General features: G+C 43.9%; 1 protein-coding gene across 2 annotated transcripts in view; it reads left to right on the top strand.

Annotated features, from left to right (window-relative positions):
• Positions 1 to 18,606, top strand: part of LOC101550358 (S-adenosyl-L-methionine-dependent tRNA 4-demethylwyosine synthase TYW1) — a 206,453-nt gene that overhangs the window by 79,138 nt on the left and 108,709 nt on the right. For both annotated transcript variants that reach the window (XM_055135604.1, XM_055135603.1), the window contains 2 exons: positions 3,530 to 3,639; positions 18,216 to 18,393. In XM_055135604.1, the coding sequence (XP_054991579.1) occupies positions 3,530 to 3,639; positions 18,216 to 18,393 (288 nt within the window). The remainder of the gene's footprint in view (positions 1 to 3,529; positions 3,640 to 18,215; positions 18,394 to 18,606) is intronic.

Below are 18,606 nucleotides of genomic sequence, written 5' to 3'. Positions count from 1 at the left end.
CGACTCTGTTCCCTCCTTCATGCACCTGTTGGCTACAGGCTGGAGTTGGGGCTCGTAGCCCCTGAGTGCACGTGGCAGGCGAGAGAGACCACGTGCCACTGCTGCCACTCACTTATTTATTTTGTGAATACACACAGTTTATAAGGTTATCCATAATTGAGTTAAAAAATTTTATTATAATACTGTGATTTATAGGGCTGGAGCCATAGCACAGCGGTAGGGCGTTTGCCTTGCACGCAGCCAACCCATGTTCGATTCCCCCGCCCCTCTCAGAGAGCCTGGCAAGCTACCAAGAGTATTTTGTCTATGTGGGAGAGCCTGGCAAGCTACCTGTGGCGTATTCGATATGCCAAAAACAGTAACAGTAAGTCTCACAATGAGAGATGTTACTGGTGCCCGCTCGAGCAAATCGATGAGCAGTGGGATGACAGTGATAGGGACAGTGACTGTGATTTACTAAGTTCTTCATGATACAGTTGTTTCAGGCATTAAATGTTCCAACATCAATCTCACCGTCAATATAAACGTCCCTTAATCAATATTCCTAGTTTCCCACCCACTACCCCTGTCTGCCCCTTTGCAGAAATAAATAAACTTATAAATTTATTTCATATTGTTTGGTACAACAACACATGAAAATGGAATGATCAAAACTTAGATTGGAGAGTGTCCGGTGTGGCTGCAGGCTGCTATGCCTTCAGGCAGAAAGGGGGATTCTAGAACACGCCCAAGTTGGCAGTGTGAGAGGCAGATTCCTCAGTATGACCATAGAAAAGGGGAGGGACTTGAGAAGTGGCTGAACTCGTCTCTTCTCATTCCGGCCATAAGGCTTGTAGGAGACAGCTCAGGCCAGGAAGGTTGTATGATTTTAACTGAGCTAATTGTTTAACAGTACCACTTGGTGGGAAGCAGCCTTGGCCATGAAGGGTTTATGACTGAATTAATAGATTAAAGGAACTACCTGGTGTTCACACAGCCACGGAGCTGGAAGGCCAGGAGCTGTCGGTGGCACCTGGGTCTTGTATCCTGAGTCTAACTGATAAGATGCTCTCTTGAATGTATGGACATGCCTTGCTTTCTTGATTTATGGAATTGGGAATGTCATATTGCTACATTGTTCCTGTATGCTTTTGTGCATTGTGATATATTTTAGGTTACGTCTGTTTTTTTTTTCCTATATGCTTTTGTTCATTATGAAATGTTTGAAGTTATTTCTGCTTTTGGAATTATTTATTGTTGTGCCAACTCCTGAGGCCGGTGTGCCCAGGGTGGCTATATAAACCCTCGGCTCTAAGCCCTCGGGGTCGAGCTCTGGCCGCCTGCTTCGGCAGGACAGCTCGGCCCCAGCTCGCTGGAATAATCAAGTCTCGGTGTGTGTTTGGCAGTCCCGCTGGCTCTTTTTCTCTCTGAATGCTGAAGGGTGGTCTTGGTCCTAACAGCAGCCTGGATCAGTCTACCTGGGCAGACACAGTCGCATCATGATCCTTTCAAGATTAGTTGTGGAGCTGAGCCATTGGGGCACGCAATGTCCCAGCACAGTCCCCCAGCCTGTGCCAGCTGCTCTCCACCAATGTCCCTAACTTCACTCCACCCCAGCCTGCCTCCTTGGCAGGCACAGTTTTTAAGTTGTTGTAATTCAAATCTCCTGCTTACAGTGTTGTTAGCTCTCTGGCTAGCTGTGTACACGTACCACAGCTCTAGACCACCGATGTACCTGAGCTCAGGCCCTCTCCCTGGTACCTCCCATCCGTCTCTTCTTACCTCCCCCTTGTTGCTTTTCCTTTCATCTCTTTTTCATGTCTGTAATCTAGTGTTCCCTGCCTTTGATACTATGCAGTCCCTCAGGGAGATCACCCAGTACTTGTCCTTCTTCTGACTCACTTCACTTAACAGAATGTCCTCCAATTCTATCCAGGTTGCAACAAATTTCATGATTTTACCGTTCCTTGCAGCTGCATAGTATTCCATTTGTGTGGGTGTGTGTGTGCGCGCGCGCGTGTGTGTGTGTATACCACACCTTCATTATTCACTCAATTGTCATTGGCTAGCTGGATTGATTTCATATTCTAGCTATCATGGTAAATGCTACAATGAATAATTGTGTACATAAGTTTTTTTGAGTGAATGTTTTTGTGTCCTGGGGGTAGATACCAAGAAGAGGGATTGTTGGGTTATACGCGTCTCTATACTGGTTTTCTGTTTTCCGTAGGGGTTGAGGCAGACAACATTCCCACCAGCAGTGCCTAAGAGTGTCTTTTCACCACATCCTTGCCAACACAGATTGTCTCCAGTGTTTTTGATATGTGCCATTCTCACTTATGTGTGATGACATGCAATTGTTGTCTTGATGTGGATTTCCCTGATAATAAGCGATGATGAGCACGTCGTCACGTGTCATCCATCTGTCTTCTCCAGAGAACTGTCTGTTCATTTCCTCTCCCCTTTTTATTCCCTCTCCCCATTTTTGGATTTTGTTGTTGTTGATCTTTGTGAGTACTTTACACATCTTGAATATTAACCCTTTCTCTGTTTTTCTCTATTGTATTGAGTGTGAATATTCTCTCCCATTCGGTAGGGAGTCTTTTAGTTTTAACTCCTTTTTTTTTTTAGCCATGTAGAAACTATTTGGTGTAGCCTCGTTTGTTTATTTCTGTTTCTGTTGCCATTGCTAATGGAATCATATCATTGAAAACACCTTTGAGAGTCAAATCTCGAACATTCTGCTGCATTTTCTGCAATGTATTTTCTGGATTCTGATCTGATATCAACATCTTTGATCCATTTTGAATCAACTTTTTACTGGAGTGAATCTTTCCAAGTGTTGGGCTTGAGTTGAGAGGTTTATTGGTTTTGGGCCTACTGTCTGTGTACCACTGCCTTAAAATCCTTCTGGTTTACCTCTAGGAGGATATGGTTTGCGGGATATTTTCTCACAATGTCTGTATATAGACAGATAGTAGATGTTTATCAATGTCTAATAGGCCTTTTAGATCCTTTAATAATACTGCCTCCCAGGGCAAGCGGGTCAGTGTGATCTTCCAGCTATGCTGGTAATACCCTGTCAGTTGTCAGTTGTTTCTGAATGCCCGCTAGCGTGGTGGTGGTTTGTCTGGAGAAAAGGGTGCCATTTTGTATTGTTCTAAATTTAATTAGAATCAGTGCTGTTGACTTGGTGAATCTCAGGGCAGCCACTTCCCTTTTCTATCTCTATCTGCTAGATGTCCTGATTTAAGTTGGAAACAAAAACTGTTTTGAACCAACTTTGTAGGAAAAAACAATTCTGATTTTCTTTCTTTGTTTCTCTTTTTCTTTCTTTCTCTCCTTCCTTCCTTCCCTCGCTCCCTCGCTCCCTCCCTCCCATCCTGTGGTCACACCCTGTAGTACTCAGGGGCTACTCCTGCCTTTGCATTCAGGACTCAGAGATCAAACCCAGGTTGGTCACATGCGAGGCAAATGCCCTATCTGCTGTCTTGTCACTCCAGCTCCCCGATCCTGCTTCTAACATTTGAACTTTTGTCTCCTTTCCTAGACACCACACCAATCCCGTGGGTACTGAATGGAGGTGGGAGATGGACGAGCCCGAAGTAATCTTAAAGGAGGCCATCAGAAACCATCAGAACATGATCAAGCAGTTCAAAGGTATTTACCTGCTTCCGCAGAGAAGTGCTAATGGTTTAAATTGAATTGGCAAAGGAATTGCTGTTCTGACAGTATTTTGTTCCTTTTGACAAATTTTCACATACGTAATTGAAAAACTTTATAAAATTGCTGTATCCATTTTGGCCTTTTAAACAGTGAAACAGTAGCTTTTACTGTTAATATGTCACATGATGAAAAGAACCCAAAAACTTGAATTCAGACTTGGGTGCACTTAGCTGACAAGATTTGTTTTCTGAAAACTTTTGCTACTTTTTATTTTGTCTCTGTGAGGACAGAATAGCCTTATGAATGCAATAGAACTTGAGACCATTGGAAAAATTTAAGTAATATCTTTTAGATTAGTGCTTTTCAACTGCCTGAAGCAATCTGGTTATGTTCTATCATGTATAATGTTGAAAACCAGAGTTATGTTGTATCGAGGAGGCATTTTTGAATATGCCTTATAAGATGGAGTAATGTTATTAATTAGAATTTTTCTCACATAACACAGAGTGAAGTAGTACAGTTTTATCATCCTGGTTCTAGCATTTTCTGATATATTTTAGGTTTGTATTGTAAGGTTTTTGACTTTTATATAAGGATCATATGCACAGCTTGTTAAAACACAAATTCCTTAAACACACACATATATACATATATATACACATACATATATACATACTTTTCTATAAACTAATATTATGTAAACAAACTATTATTTTTCACTTAAAAAACAAAATAAAAAATAAAGATACCAAAGATTTCTGGGCCCTCTTCCCCATAGAGTGCTTCTGAGTTAGGGATCAAGAATGTGCATTTCACATGGCTGACCCCAGTTCAGTTCCTGGCACCCCATATGGTCCCCAAGCCCCACCAGGAGTGATCAGAGTGAGGAATAACCCCTAAGCACAGCTGGATGTGACTCAAAAATAAAAGAAGACAAAAATCCACTCAAATGAATACCTATATTTTTGGGTGCGGTGGGCTATATTGATGGCTCTGGGGTTGCCTTTGGCAGTGCTGAGGATATCAGGCAGTGCCAGAGACTGAATCTGGGGCTCCCATTTGCAAAATATATGCTTTGCTTTTCTTCTCTCTCTCTCTCTCTCTCTCTCTCTCTCTCTCTCTCTCTCTCTCTCTCTCTCTCTCGTATGTACAATGTGCACATAAGCATACACATATGACTCCCACAAACAACTCTGGATTTCAAATCACCCTTTACCTGAAAATGAAAAAAAAAAAAAAAAAAAAAAGAATGTGCATTTCAAACACATTTCCAGGTAGTGCTGGGATTGTTGACTTGGGTAAATACACTTTTGTTTTGTTCGTTTGTTTTTGGCTTGGGAGGTCCCACCTGTGGTGCTGCTCAGGGCTACTGCCAGTTCTGTCCTCAGGGGGTACTGCCGGCTCTGGCCTCAGGGAATCACTGCTGGCAGGCTTGGCGGACCGTATCTGGTGCTGGGGACCAAACCCAGGTTGGCCACATGCACATACCCGCTGTGCTATCGCTCTGGCCCAGGGAGAACACGTTTTGGAGACCCACTGCTGCAGGTTGACTTGGTGGACTTGCTCAGTGTGACTTTCTAAAGTGACAGCTGCAGAAGTCTTCTGTCTTCACCTACTACTCCTCTCCTTTCCTTTCATATGCAGGGATGCTAAAATGGTGCCAAGCAAGGTTCTATTTCTATAGGCAGACTCATGTTGCTGACATACGAGTCTTTTTAAACCCTAGTTATTAGCATTTTTTTTTTCTTATGTATTGGTTTCATTTATTTATTTTTTTATTAAATCACCATGTGGAAAGTTACAAAGTTCTCAGGTTTATATGTCAGTTATACAATATTCAAACACCCATCCCTTCACCAGTGCCCATATTCCACCACCAGAAACCCCAGTATACCCCCCGCCCCCACCCCCTACCCCCTACTGTATAACTAATGAATTTCACTTCATTTTTTCTTTACCTTGATTACATTCCATAATTCAACACAAAACTCACTATAGTTGACATAACTCTCTCTCTCTCTCTCTCTCTTTTTTTTCTCTTTTTCCTTTTCCCTTTTTTTTTTTTTTTCTTTTTCCCCCTCATCCCCCTTCCTGCGCCTCATAGTATGTTGTACGCCACGCCACGTCGGCCAGCGTGGAGCTTTTGCTTAGTTCACAGTCCAGAGGTGGCTGCTACATTAAAAACCTTCAATATTTTCAACAAAAACTTACTGTTATTATTTGGAGTTTCCCCCCCAAGTCAGACCTGTTCAAATGGAACCAATTCACATTGCTGAACAATTATAAATGTTAAGTCGCGCGGACGCTCCCGCGGTTTTGGATTTCTGTATAAAGTCCAGGGAGAATTCTGCCAGAAATTACATAGCCCAGCTCACAGTCCCAGTGCATTGCTGTAAGAAGTCTCTGAATTCAAAGTCTTTAGGCGCAGAGGGTCCGATTCGCGCTCAGCGGCTCCGGGTTTATCTGGGCCGAGGGCGTGCCGGTTACACCCCCTTCCCATGAGTTCCTGGGAGCCCCCAAAGTAAAATCCGAATACCTGTGGGTCTGGAATCAGAAGATGGCGCCTGCCACATGGTGCCGCCAGCCCGCCGCTTTCCATGCAGGAAGACAGGGTGGGGGGGAAAAAAATCCACCCCCAGCAGCACCGAGTTGTAGCCCAGTTTGGTGTCCCAATGCATTGCTCTCGGGTGCTGCGCTGGATGCCCGAATGTGTTACATCTTTGGAGTCAAAGTCTTTAAGCGCCGCAGAGGGTCCGATTCCTAGTTATTAGCATTTTGGATTCTAGGCAATTCTTTTCCTCCTTCCCGCCAATATTAAATAGTTCTACCTGGAAACATAAAATGTCTCCATTTACTCTTCATGGATGATCCATCCTTCCTTCCTTCCTTCCTTCCTTCCTTCCTTCCTTCCTTCCTTCCTTCCTTCCTTCCTTCCTTCCTTCCTTCCTTCCTTCCCTCCTTCCTTCCCTCCTTCCTTCCCTCCTTCCTTCCTTCCTTCCCTCCTTCTCTCCCTCCCTCCCTCCCTCCTTCCTTCCCTCCTTCCTTCCTTCCTTCCTTCCCTCCTTCCCTCCCTCCCTCCCTCCCTCCTTCCTTCCTTCCTTCCTTCCTTCCTTCCTTCCTTCCTTCCTTCCTTCCTTCCTTCCTTCCTTCCTTCCTTCCTTCCCTCCCTCCCTCCCTCCCTCCCTCCCTCCCTCCTTCCTTCCCTCCCTCCCTCTCTCCCTCCCTCCCTCCTTCCTTCCCTCCCTCCCTCCCTCCCTCCCTCCCTCCCTCCTTCCTTCCTTCTTTCTTTCCTCCCTCCCTCCCTCCCTCCCTCCCTCCCTCCCTCCCTCCCTCCCTCCCTCCCTCCCTCCCTCCCTCCCTCCCTCCCTCCCTCCCTTCCTTCCTTCCTTCCTTCCTTCCTTCCTTCCTTCCTTCCTTCCTTCTTGTTTTTTTTTTTTTGCTTTTGGTCCACACCTGGCTCTACACTGGAGGATCTCTTCTGGTGGGACTTGGAGGACCATATGGGGTGCTAGGAATTGAACCCTGGTTGGCTGTGTGCAAGGCAAGCATCTGCTTACAGTACGACTGTCCCCATCAGTGATTTATGCAAAGAAATTTGTTACGTCAGGTTATTGCCTCTGAAGATCATCATACCTTCTGAAGCGTGGTTGCTCCCAAACCACCGTGCCGGCTCTCCAGATCTCAGCACATGCTGACTGTGTTTTCTCTATTTTAATTCAGTTCTGACACTGTCTGGAGATAGCATCGGACCCTTAGATTAAGGGGTCAGTACTGCGAGGCTGCTCTGCGTTGGATGTCAGTCACTAATCTGGTTGTTAACTGTGCTTCTGACCCGATGAAGAGAAATTGGAGGTTCCGAGGACTTCTTCCTCAGGTTCTGTTCATTTGCCAGAGTCGTATTACAAGGAACATTATCGATGCTGTGGTCTTGCTTGTAAGCTCTGGGAGGGTCAGAAGTACAGGAGCTTCTATCCCTTTGGAATTGCGGTCTCTAAATATGAATATATATATACTCATTTGCAAGCTCCTGTTTAGTCACTAGGACTTAAACCTTTATTTCCCATTCTTTTAGGTTCATGGTGTGGCTGAAAATTTCACCTTTTTTAGTATTCAGTCCTTCAAGTAGCTAGTCTGATCCTGGCTTTTTGGGTCACAGCCGGTGATGCACAGGGGTCACTCCTGGCTCCGCGCTCAGGAATTACTCCTGGCGGTGCTCAGGGGACCATATGGGATGCTGGGAATAGAACCTGGGTTGGCTACATGCAAGGCAAATGCCCTACCTGCTGTACCATCGCTCCAGCCCCGCTAGTCTGATCCTGGGTCTTTTTGTTCTCTGCCATTTCACTAGCCTACTCAAGTGTGCTTAAAAGGAACTGCTTATGAATGTCATTAGACAGGCATCACTCCAAAACTCCCAATTATTTTAGGAAGGTTGTGCTGGGAATCAAGAACAAAAAATTGAAACATGCTTCTCTTATTATTCTATTGTCTCTTCCTTTTTAGGAGAAAATTTGAAATTAAGTTTATTAAGGGTAGTCTATAAAATATTTCATTCTTTATGGATTTGGGGGGGGAGGGTGACAGGGATCAAACCCAGGACCATATGCCCGGGGCGTGTGCTCTGCACTGAGCCTCATCTCCAGCATCGTGCTTCTGAATGCTCTCGGAAAGTTCTCTGCCTATGTGTGTGTCTCTGTGTGTGCGGATTCATACAAGCTAGTTCTCAGTCTTTAGCACTTTGGGGATGGAGCAAGTGAATTCTCTTTATCTTTGCCACAATAGCCCCAATGATGCCTGGGGACTATACTTGGTACTATGACTGGAGGACCAAGTGGTGTCTAGGTTTGAACCCGGGGCCTTTCAATGATCTCCCTAGCCCTTTATTTACTTATTTTTGGTAAATTAATTGGTATGGGCTCCCAAACAGTACAAAAGAGGCCAGAGGCCCCACAGGCTGTCCTGGGTTGACAGGGTTGGTGGTTCAGTGTAAGGCCCTGGGATGCAGTGTTGATGCCACCCAGCAGTGCTCAAGGGACCACTTGGTGCCTTCAGTCAGTCCTGCCTTGGAATATCCTAAGCATGAACTGCCTCACTGCTGCACTATCTCCTGGCTCGTAAGTGAGTTATTTTTTTTACATGGGTAATACAGTTGTCTATTATTAGTCTGTCACAAAATTAAATAAAGCTGTTTGGCGAGGAGCTAATAGTCTATCATAAAATTAAACAAAGCTGTTTGTTAAGGAACTAGTGAATTTCCACATTTAGAATTTAAGTAGGTTTGCATTGTTAATTTAAATAATATTACTGACTGATGATTTTTCAAATAAGTCATGGCTTTCTTTCAAGGAAATGTTTTGTTTTCAGTAGCATAGCATACTAGAGTTCTCTGAGAAGAGGAGTTAATAGGTAGGGGTGTGTGTGTGTGTGTGTGTCTGTGTGTGTGTGTGTCTGTGTGTGTGTGTGTATGTAAAGGTGGAAAGATTTGTGGAGGGATGGAGGGGGTGAGGGAGAAAAAAATAGCTTTGCATATTTATGCAGGGTTAGCTAGTCCATGCAAGGCTGATAGAACACCCCAGTCCACTCAGAAGAGTAAAAGTTCAAATCCAGTGGCAGTGTGCCGATAGAATTCCCACTTGCTTGGGAGAGATCAACGTTTGTTCTGATTGGATGAGTTTTATCCATGTTATAGAGGACAGTCTACATTGCTCAGAGTTTACTGACTTAAATGATAATCTACTCTAAAAGGTAATTTTAGATTACTTTTTATCAAAATTATCCAGAAACATCCCAATTATTGGTTTTACCAACTATTTGGACACTGTGCTCTTGGTAAGTTGTCCCTTAGAATTATTTTTCATAGATGAAAATATTAGAAGTAGGTAAATGCTTTCACTTCTTTGTTCTTATAGGTTTGCCTGGTTTACTGCTTAGTCATTTGAGTACTGAATAATGCCATAATGCCGAGTAATGGGGCAATGGCTGAGAATACTGATTGGTGACAATGTAACTTAATCAGTGTGTGTCTGTGTGTCCCAGAGGTTTGTCTTCTGACTTCCGTAGTGTAGAAATAAGTTTTTGTTTTATTTCTATGTCATTTATTTATTTTCTTCCATTGATCTCATTAAAGCATAGTGCTCACTTCTGACCCTGTGCTCAGGGGTCACTCCTGGTGTTGCTAGGGGACCACAGGGGTTGCTATGGATCAACCCAGAATCACTTGAATGCAAGGCAAGTGCCTTCAACATCCCCTCTTCCATTTGTTTTGTTTTGTTTTGTTTTGTTTTTTGTTTTAAAAACAAAGGAATTTTATTTGATGAAAACCTTGATTTACAATCATTTAGTAAATGAAAAGCAAACATTTTGTTTTCCTATTCCGTAACTCTTAAGACAAAAAGAACGATTTGCAAATAAATATCTGTGAACAGATTAAGGGTAAGGCAAACTGGAAAACACTGGGTAACAAACCATCTTGATGTGATATTTATATTCCCTGCACGTGACTCACTCCAAAAGAGTGAATCACTCAAACAGGTGAAACGGCACTGGTGAGAACGTATCAGGGTGAAATCACTGCCCATATCTTAATTCAGGTAAGGTCAGTGATACCCATTTCTAGATCACCACGGGCAGCAAATTATATCCTTTTCACTGAAGGAATACTTGGATGGAAACATTTGTTTAAGTTATATTGTGCATCACAACTTTGAAAATGGATTAAACAGCCATTTAACCACCATTTACAAAGTGCAGCTATATAATGGTCTGCATTTGGTCTTGGGCATGACAAATATCAGTCTAAACTGAAAATTCCCCAGCTGCCAGTTCCCGCAAGTTCTGAAAAGATGTGAAAAAGGACTGTTCCCCATAGAGAAGCAGTTTCACAAATCTACTGGTAAACAAATACATTTATATAACTGGAACATCAGGATGCAATGAGTTGTATTCATTTTAAAAAGCATTTATTGGGGCTGGAACAATAGCACAGCGGGTAAGGTGTTTACCTTGTACTCGGCCAACCCGTGTTCGATTCCCAGCATCCCATATGGTCCCCTGAGCACTGCCAGGAGTAATTCCTGAATGCATGAGCCAGGAATAACCCCTGTGCAACACTGGGTGTGACCAAAAAAGCCAAAAAAAAAAAAAAAAGCATTTAGCTATCAGGAGCTATCATTCCTCTCCTAGATTTCCACTCTTAACTCATTAATTATTATTTTACTTATTTTGACTTGAAATCCTTTATTTTCTAGTACTCTGTGCTGTCCCTATTTCCCCCTCCCCCATCCATAATGAACACCTGCCATTTTTCGTGGGTCTGATTCAGTCATCTTGGGATATTTGGCTTTTTTCTTTTTTTAATTGCCTCTATTTCCAGTTTTAGCTAAGTTGTCAGCCGCGAAAGGTTTTGAAGATATTCTGATTTTCAAATGCTTTTGTGCTTCTATTCTCAGTCCCAAGTGTAATCATTGTCTTTTCAGTTATTTCATCGAATCATTGAAATATTTTTTTCTCCCGACCTGTTTTTAGCTTTCACTTTATATAATTGCAAAATTAACTTTATATTGATTACAAGTGGGTCATAATTCTGGTGCAGCTCAGCATCTTTCCAAAATGCCGCTTGCCCTCTAAATTCCATCACTGCAGGGAGAAAGGGCTCTCAGAGAATGGGGTTAAGGTTTTTCTTAAAGACACCAAGTGAGTAGATACTCTGTCAGTTCTCACCGGTGCTGAAAGTTCAAAGAGTTTTAAAAAATAAAAATAAAAGACATCACCTGTTGCTGAACATTTTCACCTGTAGTTAGTTTGAGTTTGAAGTGATGGAATGCAAAAGTCTTTGACAGATGTTTTTCACAGACAAGGTATGCTGAAGAATGCATCCAAAAGGAACATGGAGATGAGGAAGGGAATACCCCCTGCTCCTTGTTTTCTGAAGCTTCTGGAAAACTGCACAGTGCAAGTGTCTCTGTCAAAGGCATCTTACCATTCAGCCAGGAGGAGTTTTTAGGTAGATTTTGTCTAGAAAGTGTCTTGTTGTGGGAAGAGAGGAGAGAGTATTTTTCTCTTTGATTGCACCAAACTTTTGAGATAGACTCTATTCTGAGCAATGTAGGACCATCTCCCTTCTTCAAGGACATTTTCTGACACATTTCTTTAAAAACTGTGAATAAAGGCATGAAGTTGGATCCCTAATGACTTGATGTGGAGACCACTGTAATCGCCTCTGGCATTGAGTATGGAATAGAAATGAGCCGTTAGGAAGGAGGACATGGTTTTATTTATTTATTTCGGTTTTGAAGCCACACCCACAGGTGCTAAGTGCTTACCCCTGTCTCTGTGCTCAGGGATCACTCAGGGGTGCTGGGGGTCAATCCCAGGTCCTCACAGTGTACTCTACCCCCATTGTACTATTTCTTCAGCCCAGGAGGCAATTTTTTCTCAACACTTTACTTTTGAGAAAATTAGGGCCATATAAATTTTATTTACTTATTTACTTAAGGCACATTACTTAAGTGGGTAGGGCGTTTGCCTTGCATGTGGCCGACCTGGGTTCGATTCCTCCATCCCTCTCAGAGAGCCTGGCAAGCTACCGAGAGTATCCCGCCCGAACGGCAGAGCCTGGCAAGCTACCTGTGGCGTATTGGATATGCCAAAAACAGTAACAACGTCTCACAATGGAGACGTTACTGATGCCTGCTCAATCAAATCAATAAACAACGGGATGACAGTGCTGCAGTGCTACAGTTTTTAATGAGCACTTACATAGAAAGACGTGAGGGGAGAGAAAGAGAGATGTATGTGTTAGAGGGTACATGGGCTTCTCCAGAGTGGAAATAAGAAGTCAGAGAAACAGACAAGCAGGAGAGACATGTTCAAGGCTTAGAGATCAAGCCTAGGGTCAATTTAAATTGCAGAATCATTACTTTAAAAGATTTTACCAGCACAGCTTTTTTGGCCTTATTTTTTTGTTTCTATAGTTGTCGAAATGGCAATTATGATATTTTTAGTTGTAGCTCTGGGAGAAGCTGTTGCTCTCCGTTCTCAGTTTCCTTCTCCCTCCCTGGCTGGCCCCAGGTTGTGTTCTTCCTGACCTGTCTTTCTTTTCCCAGGTATGTGGGTGTCCCAGGACTTAGTCATTCTTTTCTCTTTCTATATTTACAGCTGTGATCATCTTGTTTGCCTTCGGGATGGAGGTACCCTCTATTTGCAAGTGTTGATTATAAGTTAGCCCTTTCCCCTAGAATCCTAACTTGGTCTTTGGAATGGCATTCAGATCCAGTCACCAACGTCTAAAATTAACACAGGGCCATAGCCCTCACACACCCCACTCCCATACCTGTGTCCCTAGGGGCTTCCTTTGTCTGAGTTGATGAAGTCACCTTTGCTCAGGCCAGTATAACTTAGTCATTTGCAACTCTTTTTGCTTTTTGGGTCACACCTGGCGATGCTCAGGGGTTGTTCCTGACTTTGCACTCAGGAATTACTCCTGGCGGTGCTCTGGGGACCATATGGGATGCTGGGAATTTTCAACCCCGGGTGGGCCACGTGCAAGGCCAATGCCCTACCCGCTGTGCTATCACTCTAGTCCTGACATTTGCCACTCTTTCTGCTCTGTTCCACATCCACCCAGTTGAAAACCATCATCTACCAGACTGACTTTTGCAGGCCATCTGACCTCTTGGAGATTAGCCCTGCTCCCACCCCTCTGTCTGTCCCGAGACCCGTTCAGAACCCTGTGCTCGATGGACTCACCATGCTCTTGAGATTCCCTGTGTGTGATCTGAGGGCCTTAGCTCTGTTTCCATAGTTGGAATGCCCCTCGCCCAGTCTCTGCTCTGACTCACTCCCTCGTCTCTTTCTCATCCAGTCTGGCCTTTTTAAGGCAGCTTCTCCCCTCTCACTGGGCGGCCTGCCTCTGTTTCTTCTTGGGACAGCAGATCATTATCTTTCACCTGCTCTGTCTTTTCCAGGTGTCAGAGCACAACATTTCCTGTACAGTAGCCATTAGCCACACATAGTCTTTCGATTTTAGTTAAAATGATACCTTTTGTGAGAGCCGAGAGCACCATGGGGTGTGGCCCCCAAACAAAAAATAAATTTTAATTAATGAAAATGAAATACAGTAAAAACACAATTCTCTTGCCACAGTAGCCACATTTCGAGTGCCCAAGACTTCTGTGATTACCGTATTACTGTATACTCATTTTCTTTCTTTTTAAAAAAAATTTTTTTATTAGTGAATCACCGTGGGGTACAGTTACAAACTTTCGAACTTTCGTGTTTGCATTTCTGTCATACAGTGATCGAGCACCCATCCCTTCACCAGTGCCCATTCTCCTCCACCAGTGGTCCCAGCATCCCTCCCACCACCCCCACCCCATCCCCCACCTCTCCACCCCTCTTCTGCGGTAGGGCATTCCCTTTCGTTCTCTCTCCTTTTGGGTGTTGTAGTTTGCAATGGAGGTATTGAGGGGGCCATCGAGATACACACATTTTCATCTCGAATTTTTATAGGACTGTTCTGCTAGAGAATGACGGATTTATTACCTTTGTTTGGAGGGGGCGGGGCAGGGGTTGATAGGGGAAGGACTCCACAGCAGTGCCGGGAGTTGGGGCTAGAGGGAACACTCCTGGTGTATGTGCCAGCCCTGCAGTGCTGTCCTGACATGGGCACAGTGCTGGGGCCACCAGGCCATACCCAGGGTGCTTGAGAGCCAGGCAGGGTTGGGCTGGAACTTGGGGCTCTCGTGTCCAGGCATGCGCCTCAGCCCTTTGAACTATTTCCTGATCCCAGGATTGTTATCTTCAACTTTCTGTCTATTGTCTCCCACACAGACGTCACAAAGGCAGAGGTTTTTCTGTTTTATTTACTAATAGAAAAGTTGGGGTTGAATGAAATACACATTTTATTTAAAATAATAATAAAATTATTTTAGCCATAAAATAAACATCATAAATATAATAATTAAAATAATTAAAATATTAAAATAATTAAAATATTTGTACATCCCATTTTGTGGATGCTTACTCATTTTTGGTCATCTCGTTATTTCCTCATGTTGTATGTTTTTGTTTTGTGAATGGTGGACCTGACACCACCGTTCTCGGCCTCTTGGCTTCTCGGCCTTTTGGCTAAGATCAAGTGTAGTACCTGACACCACATTAGGTGTTTGATGGACTTCATTTGACTGCATGAATCCTCTTTGCATCTCGAGGTGTGTGTGTGTGTGTGTGTGTGTGTGTGTGTGTGTAAAATTGAAAACACCCCTGCTAAATATCAGGGAATGGGGTGAAGGAAAGTGAACAGTTTGACCAAGGACACGAACCAGCTTGGTGGTAAAGCTGGAACTTGAACTTGGAACATACGGCTCTCTCAGTGTGTCTGATTCCTGGCTGTGAGAACCTAGCCGATGCTCACTTACTCTGCTTTCTGAATTCTAGATTAATGTGCTTTGGTGGTTTTGTTCTGGGGCCACACCCAGTGATGCTCAGGGCTTACTCCTGGCTCTGCACTCACGAAGCCCTCCTTTGGGTGCTCAGGAGAACATATGGGGTACTGGGGGTTGAACCCAGGTGCAGGCAAGTGCCCTACCTACTGTACTATCTCTCCAGCCCCTGAATTCTAGGTTAATTTTACAATTCAGATTAAATCTGACCTTCTGCTCATCATCTGCTTAGAGAAGGATTAAAGTTAATATTTTTTACAAAAAAAAAAGGAAATTTTGTGCTTAATGCTGAGTTGTCTTGGAAACACAGTGAGTTAAGGATCAAGTTTTATTTAAAACCTTGATTTACTTGAGTTAAGATCTTACATTTTAGTAACTAAAAATTTACCCAAAATAACTGACATAAGACATAAGATGATGAACTGACATAAAATACATTTGGAGAATTGCAGTTAGTCATAGAAGAAGATATCCCCGGCCACTTCTAGATTGTTCTGATTGTAACCTCCATGTATTGATTTGCGCTCTTGGATATTTGCTATTTCCAAGGGTTGAAGTGCGGGGTGAGGGGGCAAAGGTGGGAAGGAGAGAGAAGAGAGGAAGAATAAATATGACTTCCTAAAATTGTAGGGACAAGTTTGCAGTGAAAACTAAGGTGTTGCTTTTTTTCCCCCAGCTTTTTTATTTTTTTAAGGTTATAATGATTGAAATTTAATCCCTTTCACAAAGTAGGATAAAAACAGCAATAATAGAAAGCCCTAATGAATATTTCCTTTTTGTCAGGCTCTGGGCTAAGGCTCTTTACATGCTTAATTGTAACACATTTCTTTGTTGTTGTTTTTTTTTTCTGAGGAATATTTATAGTTAAGAAAATTATGCTTTATGGGCTGGAGTAATAGCACAGCGGAGAGGGCGTTTGCCTTGCACACGGCCGACCCGGGTTTGATTCCCAGCATCCCATATGGTCTCCCGAGCACCGTCAGGAATGATTCCTGAGTGCAAAGCCAGGAGTAACCCCTGAGCATCGCCAGGTGTGACCCCCAAAAAAAGCAAAAAAATAATAAATAAAAAAAAATAAAATTATGCTTTAGAGTTGGTGCTGTGGGTAGGGCGCTTGCCTTGCATGTACCGACCCAGTTTTGATACTTGCATTGTATGTAGCCCCCTGAGCATCATCCGAAATGATCCGTGAGCACAGGGCCGGAAATAAGTTCTGAGTCCAACTGGGTGTGGACCTAAAACAAAACAAGACAAAAAGAGCAGAAGAGGAAGAAGGAGAAGGAGGAAAACTATGCTTCAAAGATAGTTACTAAGTGACTGCCGGGGAGCGTGCTTCACCTCGATCCCCTCTTCCCCAAGAACCGGAGTATGTAGTCTTCTAAAACGGCCTGGAGATAATTGGGAGAAATAGCTACATAAAGGAGATCTGGGGCTGGAGCGATAGCACAGCGGGTAGGGCTTTTGCCTTGCACGTGACTGACCTGGGTTCGATTCCCGGCATCCCATATGGTCCCCTGAGCACCGCCAGGGATAATTCCTGAGTGCAGAGCCAGGAGTAACCCCTGTGCAGAGCCAGGTGTGACCCAAAAAGAAAAAAAAAAAAAGGAGATCCATTTTTCTTATTTTTTAAATTATGCTTTTTAAGTGCAGCGGAGTCTTCAGGAGTGGGTACCGCCTGTATGGGAGCCCGGAGCGCAGGCAGTGCTTATCAGCCCACGAGACTGCAGACCGGGCCTGCGCGGGGAGTGTGCCAAGGGTACTGCTCCCTGGGGCCCTGCCCCAGAGGTTAATTGCTTGATTTGCGATACCTGCCAGATACTGGGAAGTTTGAAAGATATTTTCAGCTGCTAACTCAGGAAGGAATTACTGATGATTTCCCCCTCACCTTGTCTGTGCATTAGTTTCATCTAGAAACTTCTGGGTGGTGAACAGGCCCCTGGGTCTCAATGTTGATTGGACATTTGGAATCACCTAACGGACTTAAAACTGCCTAAGCCCGGATACCCCCTCAGAGATGATTCTGATCTATTTGCTGTGGGTGTGGCTGGCCCTGAACCATCTTATCAGGAATATTAGACTGACATAGAACTTTTATGTACTTGTCTATTTTAGGGTTTCCCAGGTGCTGCTCAGAAGGCCTGGGGCAGCCGGGCAGATGGTTCAGTGCTGCCTGGTCCCTGCAGTGCCAGGGACATGTGCCACCCGGTGATGCTCAGGGGCCTACAGCACTGCACTCAACTCTGCTTGCAGGGGACCACGTGGTACCTGAGGTTCACCACATTCAAGATGTGCAGAAATCTCTGGACTGTCTTCCTAGCCCCAGGAATTTTAAACGTTCTTTAGGTGATTTAAATTTGAAGACAAGTTTGAGAGCCTCTGGTATAGGGTATAGAGCAGTAGGTTTTTTTCCACGCAAGCTGGTGATCCCAGTGTGAATCCATAGATGAGAACTGCAGGTTTCTTTTCTTCTTTTTTTTTTTTCTCACGTGTACTTTTGGGCCATTTGTATGTAGGTCAGAATAGTGAGGAGTGGAAGGGGAAGTGATTGGTGTATAATAGGCTGTTCTTTTCTCACTAGATGAACTGCATTTGTTTTCTGGATTAACATGAAAGACTGCTGAGCCAAGCAAATTATGGGAAGTTACATGTTCTGCGTTCCAGATAATTAGTTTACCGCCGTTGCTTGTGTTGATGTGGTTTAATTGCTAGGAAAGTCGGGATGAGGTTGCTGACTGATGTCATAATAATCACAGTCCCCCTCCACCCCTGCGGTCGCCACTAGCCCTTGTTATATGTTATTGGCCATTATCCGAAAAAGAATTTCTCCTCTTTAACCAAGAACCATTAAGAAAAATTAAAAATAACAATTCCAGCTTCCTCCGCCCCTCTCGGAGAGCCCGGCAAGCTACCGAGAGTATCGCACCCACACGGCAGAGCCTGGCAAGCTACCCGTGGCATAATGGATATGCCAAAAACAGTAACAATAAGTCTCACAATGAGAGATGTTACTGGTGCCCGCTCGAACAAATCGATGAGCAACAGGATGACAGTGACAGTGACAGTGACAATTCCAGCAATATCCTTCCTCTGTGTACTGTTGACCCTGTTCCTTTTCGCTTCTGATTCCAGGAGTCCCGGGCGTCAAGGAAGAGCGCTTTGCGGAAGGAATGCAAGTAAAGCACTGTGCACTGTCCCTCGTGGGCGAGCCCATCATGTACCCAGAAATCAACAAGTTTTTGGAGTTACTCCACGAATGTAAAATCTCTAGTTTCCTGGTCACGAATGCACAATTCCCAGAAGAAATCAGGTGAGTGCTCCAGCTTATTACTCTATGCTGTTGGAATCTGTACTTGACTGACTGTCAGTGACCTTCAGAGAGGATTCAGAGTTCATCGTACTGGAAAAGATAACAGTCACACAGAGTGGGGATACAATGAAAGTGTGATTCTTTTGAGTTGAGAAGAGGGTAAAACGTCTAGCACAGAATGCTGATTCATTTAGCGTCTTCAAATACTAGTTC

The sequence above is a fragment of the Sorex araneus genome, chromosome 4 (genome assembly GCF_027595985.1).
Source record: "Sorex araneus isolate mSorAra2 chromosome 4, mSorAra2.pri, whole genome shotgun sequence".
In the NCBI taxonomy this organism is placed as follows: domain Eukaryota; kingdom Metazoa; phylum Chordata; class Mammalia; order Eulipotyphla; family Soricidae; genus Sorex; species Sorex araneus.
Note: the sequence above shows the minus strand (reverse complement) of the source record. Positions and strands in the feature narration are given on the sequence as shown.